At 41.6% G+C, this 15,780-nt stretch overlaps 1 protein-coding gene across 15 annotated transcripts in view; it reads left to right on the top strand.

Moving 5' to 3' along the window:
* The window catches only part of SVIL (supervillin), a 197,261-nt gene that overhangs the window by 51,799 nt on the left and 129,682 nt on the right, over positions 1 to 15,780 (top strand). For 4 of the 15 annotated variants that reach the window (XM_075922624.1, XM_075922620.1, XM_075922623.1 and 1 more), the window contains exon 2: positions 2,297 to 2,393. The exons of 3 other annotated variants lie outside the window; for them this stretch is intronic. Coding sequence is in view for 1 of the 12 variants with exons in the window: in XM_075922606.1 (XP_075778721.1) it covers positions 8,363 to 8,384 (22 nt within the window). In the remaining 11 variants the exon portion in view is untranslated. Of the gene's footprint in view, positions 1 to 2,296; positions 2,394 to 5,138; positions 5,229 to 8,293; positions 8,385 to 12,653; positions 13,401 to 15,780 lie in introns of those variants that run through there. 8 more of the 15 variants (XM_075922625.1, XM_075922627.1, XM_075922626.1 and 5 more) reach the window with 4 other exon arrangements.

A 15,780-nucleotide genomic window follows, 5' to 3' on the forward strand; every position in this document is an offset into this window, starting at 1 on the left:
GCCCATGTGTACATGCGACTTGTTATTAAAGGAATCTGTTCTGAACAAAAGTTCATGATCTTTAATTAACTATGGGTTTCACTTTATCTATGCTAAAGCCCAGGCTGTTGGTTTGCCACTCAGGTGTATATTCTAATCTGCTCATGCTCATGGGGTTTTGGCATTACATTCTTGGTTACTTGCTTGTTTTTGCTGACTCCTAGTCACCATTCTGCTTCTTATGCTCAGAAATATTAAATATGCTAATTGAGGCTTTCTAGCCTTACAGTAGCTATTATTGCTAGAGGGCGCATGCCCCTGTGTTCAGTCAACTTGACTGACTTCATTATGAAATCTTTTTACCTGTATGTGAGGAGGGTATCTGATGTATTGCGCCGAGTAAGACCTGCTTGGTAGCTGGGGTGATGCCATGTTCTTGGTGCACTGCCAAAAAAAGTTTTTTGGTTAAAAATAAACTACATGGATCTCCAGAAACAAAATTTGAACCCATTTTGGCATCTGTTCTTATTGTTGCTTACTGTTTAAAACTGGCAAATAAGAAATGGCACCAATTGGCCAATATTGGACAAATGTTCTCCTTCCTGTATCAGAGAAGCACATGGCCCCTGAAGTTGGCCACTTTGAGCGGTGTGCATGGGTGCAGAAGACAGGGAGCTTGCCCAAGGCTCCTACTGGATGCTGGTGGGCCAGATATTGTCCGCTCCTCATCTCTTAAGTCTCAACATGGAGAACACATTTAGTAATGGACTCTTACAGCTTTTTCTGCTAGATTGAACAGACTCTAATGGCTGGAAGATGAAGCTAATGAAAATCACATAGAAAATACAGCACAGATTGAGAGTACCTAACCATTGGAACAAGTTGAGGTAGATTCTCCTTCACCGACAATTTTGGAAAAAAAATTATTCTTGATTTTAAGAGATTGCTGTTGGGATTATTTTGGGGAAGTGCTATAGCAGGGGTGTCCACATCAGGCCTCTGGGCTTGGGTTCCTCACCCCTATTCTTTAGTTTATATTATAAGAACATAAGAACAGCCGTACTGGGTCAGACCAAAGGTCTATCTAGCCCAGTATCCTGTCTGCCGACAGTGGCCAGCACCAGGTGCCCCAGAGAAGGTGGACCAAAGACCATGATCAAGCGTTTGTCTCCTGCCATCCTTCTCCAGCCTCTGACAAACAGAGGCCAGGCACACCAATTCTATGCCTGAGATTAGATTAGATGGTCACAATGGTGCTTTCTGGTTGTTATCCCTGGGGCCTGGATAACATTCAAATATGGCCTGATAGTGCAACTCTAGTCAAAAGAAAACAGATCTGCCCTCCCCCCTTCCCTCAGGGTCTATTACCTGTGAATTAGGCTGATAAAGGAAAACAGACTCCAAGTAAAGGTGAAAGCAAAAAGAAACTGTATTAGGGATTTCATACAATATTAAGGGAAAAGAAGGGGAGAAACCCGATGCAAACTAATAACCTTTAACAAAACAGTGGAAGTGAACAGTAAAACCCTTAATGTCCCAACTGGATTGCGTGAAAATAATTGGTAAGTTCTACCCCAAATACAAATGGTTACTTTACTCTTCTGGACTGGAGTGGCTGAGCCAGAGGTGTGTTGCCCAGGACCTGCAACCTTTGGGCTGATTGAGAGCCCTCAGGGAGGAACGCTGGGGAGTCCTTGCTGGCAGTACAGGAACCCTGAAGAGGATGGCAGGCAGATGACACTTGTGTAGATGGAAGACAGTGGATGGGGTGCCTCGTCATTCCAATGACTGGCTTGCAGCTGGATCAGATCTCTTGGTGGTCTCAGGAGAGAGAGCTGACGACCCGCGCAAACACTGCCACTCAGACGGACAGCACCCCCTATGGGCTGCGTCCGAACTTAAAAATCCCGCCCTGAAGGTTTTATATTACGTGACCCCTCAGTGGGGACCAGTTCTGAGGTAACCAACAAAAGATAGGAAATTCCAGACTATGCTAGTTCTTGTTTACCACTCTGAGGTGGAGGGCCCCTCCCTATCCTGAGGTCACCTGGTATACAGACTCCATGATGTTTTTCACAAACCGCCTAGAAATACCATTCAACATTATCAAATAAACATACAAATTTGTGTGATTAACATATATACATAATTGATCACCATCATCAGAAGGTCAGCCTACATGGTCTTGTAATTTAGTGACTATCAGAACCAGGTTAAATCAAGGAATTCTCTCCAACTCCACTAGCCAATAATTGTGTAGACTCTTGCTTGAATCTGTATAGTCATCAATAGTCTTACCTATTCTTGTTTCTTCTAGGTTATAGTGCCTATTGCTCAAAGTCCATCTGCTTTTGAGTAGTGAACATTTTCATGCAGTTCCACTTTTGTGAAGCCCTATGGCCTAAAGATTTGAGGTAAGCACTATATAGAAAAATTGTGTGGATTTTTAAAATTTGACATTCTCAGAGGGAAAGCAGTCACAAGTGAAGTTGGCCATCTGCTTTGTACAGGACTGACTTCTTAAAATGAGGCTCAGTTTACCTCTGCTCCGATATGTCAGTAGTAGTAGTGTGATGTCCAATACAGGCTCAGGATGAAAATGAAAGGTAGCTTCTCGGGGGGGAGGGAGGGATTAGGGAGATGATAAATATTTGGGAAAATAACCCGTTATTGGAGAAATTCTTTTCCATATAGCAGTTTTATTGAATGGAACATTTAAAATGTTGAGATTAAAAAATATTTAACAGCACAGATGCTGTACTTACCCTAAACATTGTCTCTTAAAAGTACACCTTTTTTTAAGTTGAGGAGCAGATAATAAAATTCAATACTATTATATATAATCTTGAATGCTTCTGATTTTATAGGATTTTTGAATATTTGCAGCTTTGACTTATGATTTTCAGTTTTGAATTGTCAAGATGCTTGTGTTAGGACCTCTTCTGTCTAATCTTGTATGTTTATCTTCTGTAATTGAAATTACTTTCTAGGCTGCTTTTGTGTAATGTATGTTCTGTGACTATCAAACATTATGTGGCCTGCTTCTATGGAACTTAGATTTGTACTGCTGGACCTCAAAGTTCAACTCTCTGAACTTGACTAACAAAAAGCTTCATTGCTAGCTCTATTTAGTATCCTTGTCATGACAGACAGTACTCTTCAGAGCCCTTCTTTTTTATACAGAGGAATCAATCCTTTTTGAAAGCTAAAATTACAAATAGGTCTATAGTTTCTCATGCAGTCATTGTTTGAAAATAAATTCCATGATCCTTAGGCACTTCTAGAGAATCTTTCTCCCTACTGATTTTAATCCATTGTTTTCCTTTTCCTGACATAGAAATGCATTTCTAAGCTTATAGCATTAAATCTCATATGTATAAATGGCTATTCAAACACACTAACATAGAATTCAAATAATTTTTTTTTGTTTCTAAAGCACCGTGAAATTGTTGAGCTGTGGACAAACATAGTTTTATGAGCATCTCAAGCTGTTGTGTGTAGCTTCTTCTATTGATATTGGAAGTTCAAAACTCTGATTTAACCCAGAAAAATAATGTATTACTTTTTTGTCAAATGCTTCTCCCCCATTTCATCTCTTAAACTTGATCCATATCTCTGTTTGGTTTTTCTACTCACATTTATTACAAATAGAGAAATAAATTTGACTCAACCTGAAGTCCAAGATGATCCTCTTTTTTCAGGCCATCCAAATATGGATTTATAGTAGATAAATAATACCTTCCCATGAACCAGCTATTGAGCTATGTTGGCGAAGTTATGGCCAGACTCTTCCTTCAACATATGTAGTGATTATGTCATCCGAAGTTATGTTACTATAGGTTGGACTTCTCTAAACTGGACGTCCCTCATCTGGCAACATCCCTGGTCCGGCGTCTTGTTAACTACATGCATTCCTCCCCCTGTCTCTGTATCCGAGGCAGCAAGTGTGCCGGGAGTGGGAGCTGGTATCTGTGAGGAGCTCGCTTTAAGAGAGTGGTAGAGGGGCAGCAGAGCAGAGCATGGGGGCAGGGATAGGCTGGAGCCAATACACACAGGAAGCTGACTTTCAAGCCAGCTCCCTGCAAGTATAAGGCTCCCCCGGACCTGCCTGACCTCCCTTCCCCCTTGTTGCCTCCTACAGAGGCTGGGGTGGAGAGAGTAGAGGCAGGAGCCTGTGCTGCAGAGAGCAAGCTTAAAAGCCATTTTTCCCCCAGCACCAGCTCGGTGGTATAGCCTGTCTTTCCTCTCTCCCTCCCCCACTGAGACTGCTGCTGCCTTTATTTTAGAGAGTTTTTAATCCAGGTATCCTTTCCCTACTACTGTTTCCCCCCTTGCTTGGAACACAGATTCCAGATGACTGTGTTGTTGTTACAGACATGCCAGGTCACTTCCATATTTAATTCCATTGGCTCTTTTGTCCAGTTGTCATCTTTAACAAGTTCCCTTAATTTCTCAAAGTCTACTGTTTTTGAAATCAGCGTTGGTTATCCTTCAATTTAAATCAAACTGAATCAGTTTGTAATAATTCCTAAGACTAGCTCTTCTGTGATGTCTGCTTACCAAAACGATTTAAAAATGATTGCCTTTTTGTTTGCTTGTGTGATGAATATACAGGGGCTCTTGTACATTTAAAAGGAGGAATGCGGAACTCCGCATACAGTCTGAGGCCAGCGGAAGTGGCAGTTTCAAAGGGACAGCTGCTGCACAGCTGTGCAGCATGATTCAAAGGGGCAGGAGGGGAGCCTGGTTCAGCTAGGGAGTCCCCAGCTGATCCCGGGTTCCGGGGAAATACCGCGGGGAGTCCAGGATCAGCTGGGAATCCCCAGCTGACCCCAGGCTCCAGTGCTGCCCCTTTGAATCCTTGCAGAGGCGGCGTTTTAAAGGGGCAGCCTGCCGCACAGCTGATCCCAGGATCAGCTGTGCAGCTACTGCCTTGGAGTTTCAAAGTGGCAGCGCCACTGTGCAGCACTGCCACTTTGAAGTACTCCTCCCCCCCCCCTTTGCTGCCTCTATTTCATAGCGGCAGCGGGGGGGGGGGGGGGGGGGGAGAAAGAATTGACTAGTTGACATTACTATCCAATAAGCAAATGCTTATCAGATAGTCGACTAGTCTTTAACATCCTTAGTCCACATCTCATTACCTCACTCCTGGCAGACAGCGCACTCCTGTTTTCTGGATCTGGTCTGGGGACAAGCCTGTCAATGCTTAAGATGGAGTCCACACTCCGAAAGGCAACTATCTTCCCAGGGTTAGTATGAATTTGTCATCTGATCTCTTATGGTCCCTGTGTTTTATCTGTATTTTTCCATAGAATCAGTGTCTAGCTCTAACCATTGGCCTGGTTTTCTTTCTTTTCTTCCTGCCCCACCATTTCCATCTGCCTGTTTCTCTTCCTCTTTTCCCATTATCATTAGCTCACAGACATTTACCTCCCCCCTCTGTTCTGAAATTTGATTTTTCCTTTTCATATGTGTTCATTTTTTTAATTGTATCCTTTGGTATATATGGTTGTGACTATTTTCTTCCACTATTTGATCTGAGGAAGTGGGTCTGGCCCACAAAAGCTCATCATCTAATAAACCATCTTGTTAGTCTTTAAAGTACTACATAGTCCTGTATTTTGCTTCTATTCCCAGTTCGCCAAACCTATAACTTACATTTATTTTTTTTCATCTACATTAGTCTCTTCCTGTGCTTTATCCTGGTGGTCACATTTTGTCATGGATCACCCTCCTCATCTTGTAGTTTGTCCTCCAGGTTCTTTTGTTGATCTGGTGTCAGCAAATACTGAGTTGTCTGTACCCTCGTCTCTCCTATTTTGTATCTTCAGATCCCCATCTGCATTCTATCCTACTCTCCAGCTACTTATCTTTATCTTTGGATCATCAGTGCCACAAGCTATATCGAGCAACATTTCATGCCTTCGAGTGTCCATCAGGCTCAAGGTTGAGGTACACTATGCAGCTTCCACATCCAACCATTTTCTGTCTCCTCTCCAGGTCATTGCTAGTGTTGCCTCAGTAGCCATCAATCTTCTCGTCCTAGTACATATTCCTAGAAGAAAAGAGGAAAGACATTTTTAAACCTCCTCCCTCCCAAACGGCCATAAAATCTGCTGTTAGCTGTTAAAATACATACTGAGGGAGTACTTTTTAAATAAGTCTAAATCAGTGTATATACCGGATTATAACATGAATGAAAACAGTATATAAAACAAAAAGCAGCTGTGATTAGATGCAACTCCTACATCCTGATTTGCCGAACCAGGTGATTGTGTGGCATTCCCCGGAACAAATATTTGATGGTTTAGTTGCAGAAATGTGGTTTAAGCATATTTGGATGATGAGGAAGCTTTAAGGGCAGATGAGCTCAGAATGTCCTTCTACAAAAGTGTAAATGACTGTTCTTGCCTGTTATAACTTATAAGAATGGGGACTGAATTGTGTCATTTGAGGGATAGAGAGCCTTATATTTTGTACCTTAGGAACTGCAGTATGAGATGAGACAACTGGCCCATTAATCCTGTGTCTTGTATTAGATAGGGACTAGTACTAGCTACTCTAAACAAACATGCATGGGATGGTGAAGTAGGCAGTTAGGAAATAACTTTCTCACATGGAAAGTTTCTTCCTTGCTCCTCTTAATTTAGGGTTAGCACATGTTTTGAAGCATGAGAGTTTGTATTTTTTCCAAAACGCTTGTTTTGGTGTCCTATTATTGTAACTCTGGATGCCAGTAATAAGTTGTCTTCCTTCTGCTTGTATTTTCCAGTGTGGTTAACAGACTGAGTCAGACCCTGTATCCTGGCATAATGCCACTTAAAGCTAGGGTAGATGCAAAAAAATACATAATGAAGGATGGTGATTCAGCAGTGTTGCTCATGCTAATCCTCCTAATTGTGGGTTCCAATTTGTTGGGATAGTTTTAAACTCTGTGTGTGTATATAACATGCAGTTCACATCCTTAAATAGAAAGGAGAACACTTTGCCTGGATAAGTAGTAATTTCAAAATTCACTTGTGACATGATCACTGAGTTATGAGTCCTAACGTAACCAGTGTGCTAAGGTTACAGCTTAACAAGTATACGCTACATTTAGAAAAAAGTGATGCTTAGTTGGTACTTAATCAGAAAACAGATAAAGAACAGTGTCATTTCATTCACTCTGTTTTGAAGCATGTGTATAGACACATTCTGTTGGCTGTTCAAGCTGCAAAAGAGACCATTTTAACTTTCAAAGTCAAACTTCAAGTCTTAAGGATGTCCCAATACAAAAACAACTTTTTATTTAAATTTAGGCCTTCCTTCAATAGGATCATGCTATCTTCCTGTCAAATGGGAATTCCGTGAAACTGGTTTTTGTTGTGGTTTATTTTCCCCTCCCTATAGTTAGCTTGGAATGTTGTTTCTTAAATGTGTTTAAAATCTCCCAAGTACAGACCATATATGGTGATAGGCCTGAAACCAGCTTCTATTTTGACAGACTCCATCAGTGAAGAACAGGTAGTCTCCCAACCCTTAGATTACTTTTAATAACCTTTAGATTTTCCTAAGGTATATCTATATTGCAAGGAAAAACCTGCAACTGGCCTGCTGTCTTGGACTCATGGGGTTCCGGGCTCTTTTTGCTGCTGTGTAGGCTTCTGGGCTGGGGCTGGAGTCTGAGCTCTGGTACCTTTCCACCCTGCAGGGTACCAGAACCCCAGCTTCAGCCCAAGTCCAGAAGTCTACATAGCAACTAAACAGTCCTGTAGTTCAAGCTCTATGAGCCTTGGCTGGCAAGTCACAGGTATGTCTACATGACCACGGTAAATCCTGCCTTGCTGTGGTATATTCAGATGTAAAAAAGAGTGCAGTTTTTCACTGCAGCAGGGTTGGGTGGCAGTTCTTGAGATGGGGTGTCTCCCGCCTCCTCCTCCCCCTCCCCCTCAACTATGTGGCTCCTTCAACTATTTCGGGTCCCTGCAGCATGAAGGGGAATGTTTTGTTGCCTCTCTGCAGCATACAGTCTGTGTGTTTGAGGCAGTGTGCTGGGGAAAGTATTTTGGCTCTATTAAAATGAAACCACTTGAGGCCATTCAGTCAGTGAAAGAGTGAACTTTTCCCTCTCCCGGAGGGAGAAAAATTGGGCTGGACAAAAACTGTGTGGGTCATTTTAGGCTCTCACAGAAACATGAAAATGCTAAATAAATGAGGTATTTTAAATAGACCAATAGGGATGGCCAGGAAGAGGGTACTGGCAGTGCTTTTATCCCACAAGAGGGAGGAGGAGTGAATGAGCCAGAAGATAAAAGCTGAAACAAAGCCATGCTGTGTGCCTTTGAGTTATTCACATAACACTGGATGGTGAGGCTTTCTGCTCCTGAGATACAGAAGTGGGGTCATGATTCTAACAATGGAGACTAGTAAGTTGCATTGTTTGCCTTACTCTGTATAACAAAGCTTTCATAAGAAGGAGCAAAGCCAGTAGCTATATATATTTTTTGTAAGTAATGGTTTCTTGTATGGTCATGCATCTTACAAAGCCTGCTACAAACTTGGCATAGCATGTGTATTCTACTATAATTATTCCATGACTGTTATGCATTGAAACGTGGATCCTTTCTGGTAATATGAGTCCATGATACCACAATGAGCGTTTTAGTATGAGTTCTTCTGATTTTATTAAAGGGACAGTCATCATGGGTCTGAATTACAGCCCCTGTGTCTAACTTCTAGACAAGCCAGGATGATTGTCCATGCAAGGTGTAGTTTAAATCACAATATATATTGTCAGGTATCCTGGAAGGAAGCCTATGATAATAAGTAAAAACTAATAGTGCAGCTAAAATTAACTGTAACTCCTTAGGGATTTTGGGACCTTATGCTATCTTATATTTTGTGTGATGGGGGTCACAGAACTTTTCTACTATTCAGAAGCTCTTCCTGTGTGGTGTACTACTAAGGCAGCTTGTGTGACAATAGGATCTTATGCAACTTCTGTTTTGTTGTTTTTTTTGTTTGTTTGTTTGGTTTTTTTTTGTTTTTGTTTTTTTAAGAGGAATAGTTCAGGAAGGTGGGAATAGAGCCTTAAAATACTGCCTGTGTTAGTAGTGAAAATAAACTTGCTGTTTGGCTGGGTAGTGGTTTGTGTGAAATGAGTTGGTAATCTCAGTCCAGTTTATTTGTGGGGAGAGGTTTTCATGTTATAAGAGTCAGTTATCTTTAGAAGTCTTCAGATTAGAGACCCAGGATTTAAATGGATATGGAGAGAGCACCGATTGTCAGAACTTTTGCTGAATCTGTGGATAAAATGTTTGTTGTTGCACTCAAACTGATTCTTATCACAAGCAGATTATTTACCCCCATTTTAATGGCGGAGCTGGAAGAGGACGGTTGGGTTGGCCCTGGCTTCGAGTGGGTAGGCAATTAGGGGGCAGGAGAGGGTGGTAGGAGGGATAGGGCAGAAGGGATTGAGCTGCCTTCCCCTCAACAGGCATGAGAGGGGGGAAATGGTGGCTGGGGACTCTGATCCCAGGGATGCACCCAGAGAGTGGGATCCACGCACAGGGTTCTGCCCGCTTGCGTAGGCTCACCACAGCCTAGCAGCAGTGTCTGAGTACAGGTTCTGGTCCTGCTCCTCCACCAGGCAGATAAAGTAGAGCCAGCCCTCTACTGGCTGGAGCGCGGTAAGCCCTGTGTCCCCTACCCCAGTTCCCAGCTGCAGTCCCTGTTGGAGTGGGGTTAGCCTCCATGCCCCATCCTGTTTCCTGGCTGAAGTGCAGAGCAAGCTGGCAGAGCAAGGCAAGAGCTGGGACACAAGAAGATCTGTGGAGGCATGCAGGGGTGGGGCTGGATGGGAGGTGGGTAGGCTATAGCTATGTGGTAATGTATGAAATCTTATTCCTTCGGCTCTCAATTGTGGTGGGAAAGGGGAGGCAACTAATTTTAGAGGTGGTTTATTTAAAAATAAAGGGCTTTTTAGACTTCATGGTCTAGGTTGAGACACACAATAGCTAAGACCGTTCTCACAGTTCTGAATACTTGGCAGCCCAGTGCCTTTTTTCCAGTAATGTGCATCTGGCCCCATTTAGATTAATATTTATTCTATAGGGCCTGAGGAAAGAGGGCTTGGAGACAACTTTCTCAATACTTGCCTTTCTGCTCAGACTTCAAAAGCAGGACAGCTGGGGTGATTTGTTGATGGACATTAAGTCACCAGAAACTGAGCAAAGATTACAAACTCCTTTACTTAAGTCACCAGCATTTAACTGAAACTACTTTGAAACTAGTAACCTGAGCAAGATTAAAACTAGTGAGTCATATGTAGTGCTCACAGTGCTAGGTGCATTTAGACCAGAAGGAAACCAGGACCCTTCTGTCAAGTTGACAGAATGAGGAAGGTGATGGAATATAACATAAAGCTAACTCGTAGGATTTTCCATGGTTTTTTTTCCTCTGGATTTTGGGGATTTTCAGACATTACTTCATGTTCATTACAGTTATTACCTAGAGTCCCCAACCAAATTTCAAGCCCTCATTATGCAAAGTGCTGTGCAAACGCATGGTAACAGGGAAGAGTGTGCCTACTTTGCAGAAGGAGAACTGACACACAGATTGAGTTGTCTGAGGCGGCAGAGACTCTGAGACCTGGGACTTAATCCACTGGAGATTGTAGGCTCTGTGAAAGGAGATGTTTGTTTTGTTTGTAAGAATGGACCTGAGTCTACATGATATGCTTCTACATTCTATCTTAAGGATTAGCTTTAATTCTATACTTTCAGTTTAAGAAAAATTTACTTTAATTGGAATGCTCTTTCCTTGTGATGTTGAGTAACTTAAAAAGAAAATGCTGTCCAGGCAGTATTATTTGTTAAGTCCTTGCTCTTAAATTTTTTCTTGGAACAATGATACAGTTAATAGTTTTGGAAAGTGGCATTGCCTTTTGTTGGTAACATGTGAAAATAGCCAGTGGCTTCAAAATGTTTAGGTTTTCAAATGGTATTTCTTTGGTTTTTGGTGTGGGAAAACCCTTCTAAATATTTCAAAGGAAAGATAGTACCTCAAACATATATAACATGAAGGTCTAAGGCAGCAATGGGCAATCAAGGCTTGTGAGTGGCCCTCCTTCATCTCTGTGGGTGCAAGATTGAAATCAGACATATGCACTAATCATGACCCCAAGAATAAAACTGAATATATTGCACCTGATTCTCCTTTATCATTCCTTTTTCAACACAAAGTGATCCATTATTAAGGGTAAAATAAATTGCTTCTTTAAGTTACCTTTGCCTGCAGAGGGAATGCATGGCTTTGCGCAATCAACATGCATCTCACACATGCCCTTGCTTTAAATGTCACTTTTTTTATTTTGCCTCCACTCTGCTGCAGGCCCCGCCCCCAATCCACTACTTCCCTCAAACTTCCACCTGGCCTCTCCCTGCTTCTACTAAGGATGTTAAATTTAGACTAACTGGCTAATCGAATAGTCGATGCAATTTGCATTGACTGTTCCAACTAGTCAATAAACCTCAGCCTTTGAAGTGTAGCAATAGCCCCAGGGCTGTTGCTACACTTCAGAGGTGAAAGTGTTTTTGGGAGCACGGAGCCAGCAGGGAACTCAAGCAGTCCCCCGCTGGCTCCGTGCTTTCTGTGGCGTTTCAAAGCAGTAGCGCAGCATGAAGTCCAGGGTCATCTGGGGACTCAGAATCCCCACCTGATCCAAGGCTCCATGCAGCACTGCTGCTTTGAAACACCACGGGGAGCCCAGCATCAGGCTCTACGCAGCGTTTCATAGCGTCAGCGCTGCATGGAGCCTCGGGTCAGCATGGGAATCCCCAGTGGCACTGCTGCTTTGAAACGCTGCGTGCAGCCCGGAACCAGCAATATATTCAATGCTGCCACTTTGAAAGTACCCCTTGTCTCCCCCTCCCCCTTGCTTTCTCTTTCTGAAAGAGGCAGCAAATGTGTGCGGGGAGGGGAGGGAGACTAGTCAACTAGCATATCGACTATCCAATAAGCATTTGCTTATCGGATAGTTGACTAGTCATTCACATCCCTAGTCTCTACTCCTGGGCATACCCCATCCTATCTCTCCTTTCTTCCCAGCATTGAATCAGCTGATTTGCACCTCCTCTCTGCTTCTCCCCCTCTTTGCTAGAGCTTGAACTCTTCAACTCTGCTGATTCACAGTGCTCCGGAAGTTCTGGGATGGAGGGGGAAGAATAGGTAAATGCAGGGTCCCCAGTGGTCCGGGAGAGGGGGTAGAGGGAGTTGCTTTGGCATAATGTTGCATGCAGCTCATCAGGATTCTACCTGTGGGCCTCAGGTTGCCTTCCACTAGTTCATAGTTTGCGCCAAGGATAATATTGCAATGTTTGGCTTTTGTTTTTAAAAGTTATGGGAAAATATCTAATAGTTTCACTGGTAAAAACACTCAAGTTGTTTGTTATAGTATTTCTTTATTTTATATCACTTGCTTTGCAAATCTGGGCTATTTTGTTTTTGTCATCATATTGTTAAACTGCTTTGCTGCACACTGAAACACTTTAACAGGATTTTAGGACATACTATTTTAATTAAAAATCTTTACTTGAAGCAATCTGTCTAATTTCTATCCCATTCTCAGGCCTTTCTCATACCTATGATTGGCTTTGTTTTATTGCCTTTTAGTTTTCACTGCTTTTAATTCTTTGGTTTGGGAGGCGGGGGGATGTAAAATGAAAGCTACAGGACAAAATTGACAATATAATTGGATTTGAAGTAACTACAGCCTGAGAGTGTTGCAACAGCTGATCTGATCCTTCTGAGTTTCAAGAGCTATTTATGGTAGATTAGCTGGTGTCAAAGCTCTACTGTTCAGCCCATAAATGGTTGGTCCCATGTGAAGTTGCCACACTGCATTTGGCTTAGTCCTCTGAGGTTGGAGAGCCTGTAGTTTTATGTGGATAAATCAAGTGATGGATGGGAGCACTAAAGGTGGATCAGGGAACTACGTGGTGGAGGACTTCAGACGGCTGAGAACTTTTGAAAGAAGAATTTTGCTAATAACTTTATTCCCGAATATTTCAGGAATAGTGCTTGCAATATAGCTTTTGCGTAGTTACTCTTTTTGGCACCCACATGCCATAGGAAAACACCATTCTAAATTTATCTGTCTCTGAATCATCTTGGCTACAGATGTTCTTGCCAAGTTTGCATGTTGATATTTGGTAACTTGAGTGATGTGTCATTTTTGTTTTGTTAGCACCTGAATATTTTATGTTGTTTGGAAAGAAATTTTTAGCTGAAGTGAGAACTTCTCGAAAACAGTGCCATGGAAATCTAATTCTTACTGTTGGCTAGAAGGAATTGCAGTAATTCTGTGATTATTTTTAAGTACTTTTTTCTTTTTTTTCCTGCATAAAAGCAGACAAGCCATTTTTTAGAAGTGGGATTTAGACGTAAGTAACACCTCTTTATAAAAGCTTGAAAACAGATGTTTGAAAGCCCGTTGTTTTGAGAATGTTTGAAGCTTTGCAAGGTTGAAGTGTGAGTAGTTTTTTCCAGCCTGTGCATGCCAGTCATTCAGTCTTCCTTTGCTGCATTTTAATTCTTGTGATTTTATTTAAACAAATAGTTCATATCACTATGGATGGAAAGTCTACCATTGACTAGCTCATCTGTGAAGTGTTATGCTTTTAGAGCGTATGAACATACAATACCAGTATCTCAAATTGGAATAGGAATTAGGGATGTAAAATCCCACTTAAACAGTATGTTTAACCAGTTAAACAGTTAACTGATTTAAGGGGAGGGCACGCAGGAGCAGCCTCTGCCTATGGGGCACCCTAGTCTGCTGCAGGCAGGGACTGCTCCAATCTGACTGGAGCAGTCCCTGTCTGCAGTGGGCTACCCAGCAGGGCTAGTGCAGACCCACAGGTTAAACATTCACATCCCTAATAGGAATATAATCTAAGTAAAAGGTATTTTAGTGATTTCTTCCCCCCTCTCAGTGCTTTGGTAGAGATGTTGTAGATTCACTACTGAAATGTATGATTTTAGTTTGATCAAAGTCTTACAATAGTCTAGATGTGATACAACAGCTGCATTTTAACAACTGTGATAGACTTGGACGCTTACTCAATATTTATCTCTAGCTCTCCAGTTGCCATTCTTTTCACATATTCGCTGGTTTTCTCCATTAAAACATGTTGAGAGAAAACTGGTTGCATGTTCGTTCTGAACCACCAGCGCAGCATTATTTATTAGCTGCTGAATGTTGGTTTTTTTCTTTCCTCGCTCCCAGTATGTATCTGTGGATTAGACATTAGTTTACAAAACATCCTATGAAGCGAATATAAATACTATCCCCATTTTAATGGAGAAAGGAGGCAAGAATGGCTTTCAGGAGCTACTGATTGAGAGTTCATTTCTCTGCTCTGTATTTGAACTGCAAGACCATAACCTTTCCTCAAACAGCTCTAAAAACTTGTTTACTTAATATACCCACTATCTCTTTGCAAGTTTGTGTTCTCTTTAGGCATTTTGCTGCACAGCGTGTCAAATGGGACAGACAGCGAGCTTTTCTGTATTAAACTGTTAACAGTCCTTTTTCATCTGTTAGTGAGTGAATGTGAGACATTTTTGTAGAAAAGTGCATGGTGGTGTTTGTATTCACTTGAAATTTGGTAAATTCTGCTTGAATGCCTGTGGAAACTTAGCATACAGTCTAAGTCTATCCAGCATATTATAAAAAGATGGATTCTTCACAGTACAGAAGCTGTGGCCTTAGTCACATACTGCATCAACCATGACCCTTCAGATGTCAGCTCTGACAAAACAGAAGTTAATTGTGTTCTCAAAGTCTTTACTGACTTGTCTCACTAAAGCTCTTGCAACTCTTTTATAAAATAATTCCTCCCTTATCCATGTGTTGAATAGATTCAGATTTTAATAGGGCATATTCTGAAGCTCTGCCTCTTCACGTTACTTAGCTATTCCTTGTCTGTTGCTTCTGAGAAAGAAGGCTGGTAATAAATCCTGTTGCTGTATTAATAACCCTCTAGTGTGCACAAATAACCACACATTGAAGGTTATTTTGTGCTTTTGTGCTGAATTTTTGGAAATGTCTTTTCTGCTTCTGAACTTGATCCCTACCTGGTTGTTTAGAGCCGGGGAATTGGGACTAAACCTTCTATGAATTAAGTATAGGTCTACTGCAACATTTAAACGCACACAAGGATATGGCAAGTTACCAGTTCACACCAGGGCTACCATGCTGTAAGAGCAAGAGGACTGTGTTAGAGTCCTTAACCTTGGATCTAAGTTTAATGTACTAACAATGTAGCTGCACATGTTAGGAAGCATTCTGGTTAATGAAAAGATACTTTATCTTCATACAACAAATTCTCAAATTGACTAGTTGCCAAATTCTAGTAATCTCCCCATATATAACAGGGAAGTTATTCAATTGAACATTAATAATTCTACTTTTCAGAAGCGCTTTTTTTCTTAGTCTTTGCTAGAAATGTAGCAGATTAACTTGTGTAGTAATATTTTGAACTAGGAGCTGTGGGATTCAAGTAGGATTACCAGTATACAGATTTGGCGTTCATGCAAAATTCCTAATCCTGGTACTATGCAGGGAAGTGTGGAAAGATCGCGTCCTTATCTTTAATCTATTAAAGACGTCCAAATAATTTGATCTTCAATTCATCATGCAGAAAGGAGACAGTACAGTATCACCTTGATATACATTAAGCCTCTTGGATTCTTATTAAGAAAAAGTTAAAAGATATTTCTCTCTCTTTTTATTAAACTGCAAGAGCAAGATGGAAAAGA

The sequence above is a fragment of the Pelodiscus sinensis genome, chromosome 2 (genome assembly GCF_049634645.1).
Source record: "Pelodiscus sinensis isolate JC-2024 chromosome 2, ASM4963464v1, whole genome shotgun sequence".
Taxonomy (NCBI): domain Eukaryota; kingdom Metazoa; phylum Chordata; order Testudines; family Trionychidae; genus Pelodiscus; species Pelodiscus sinensis.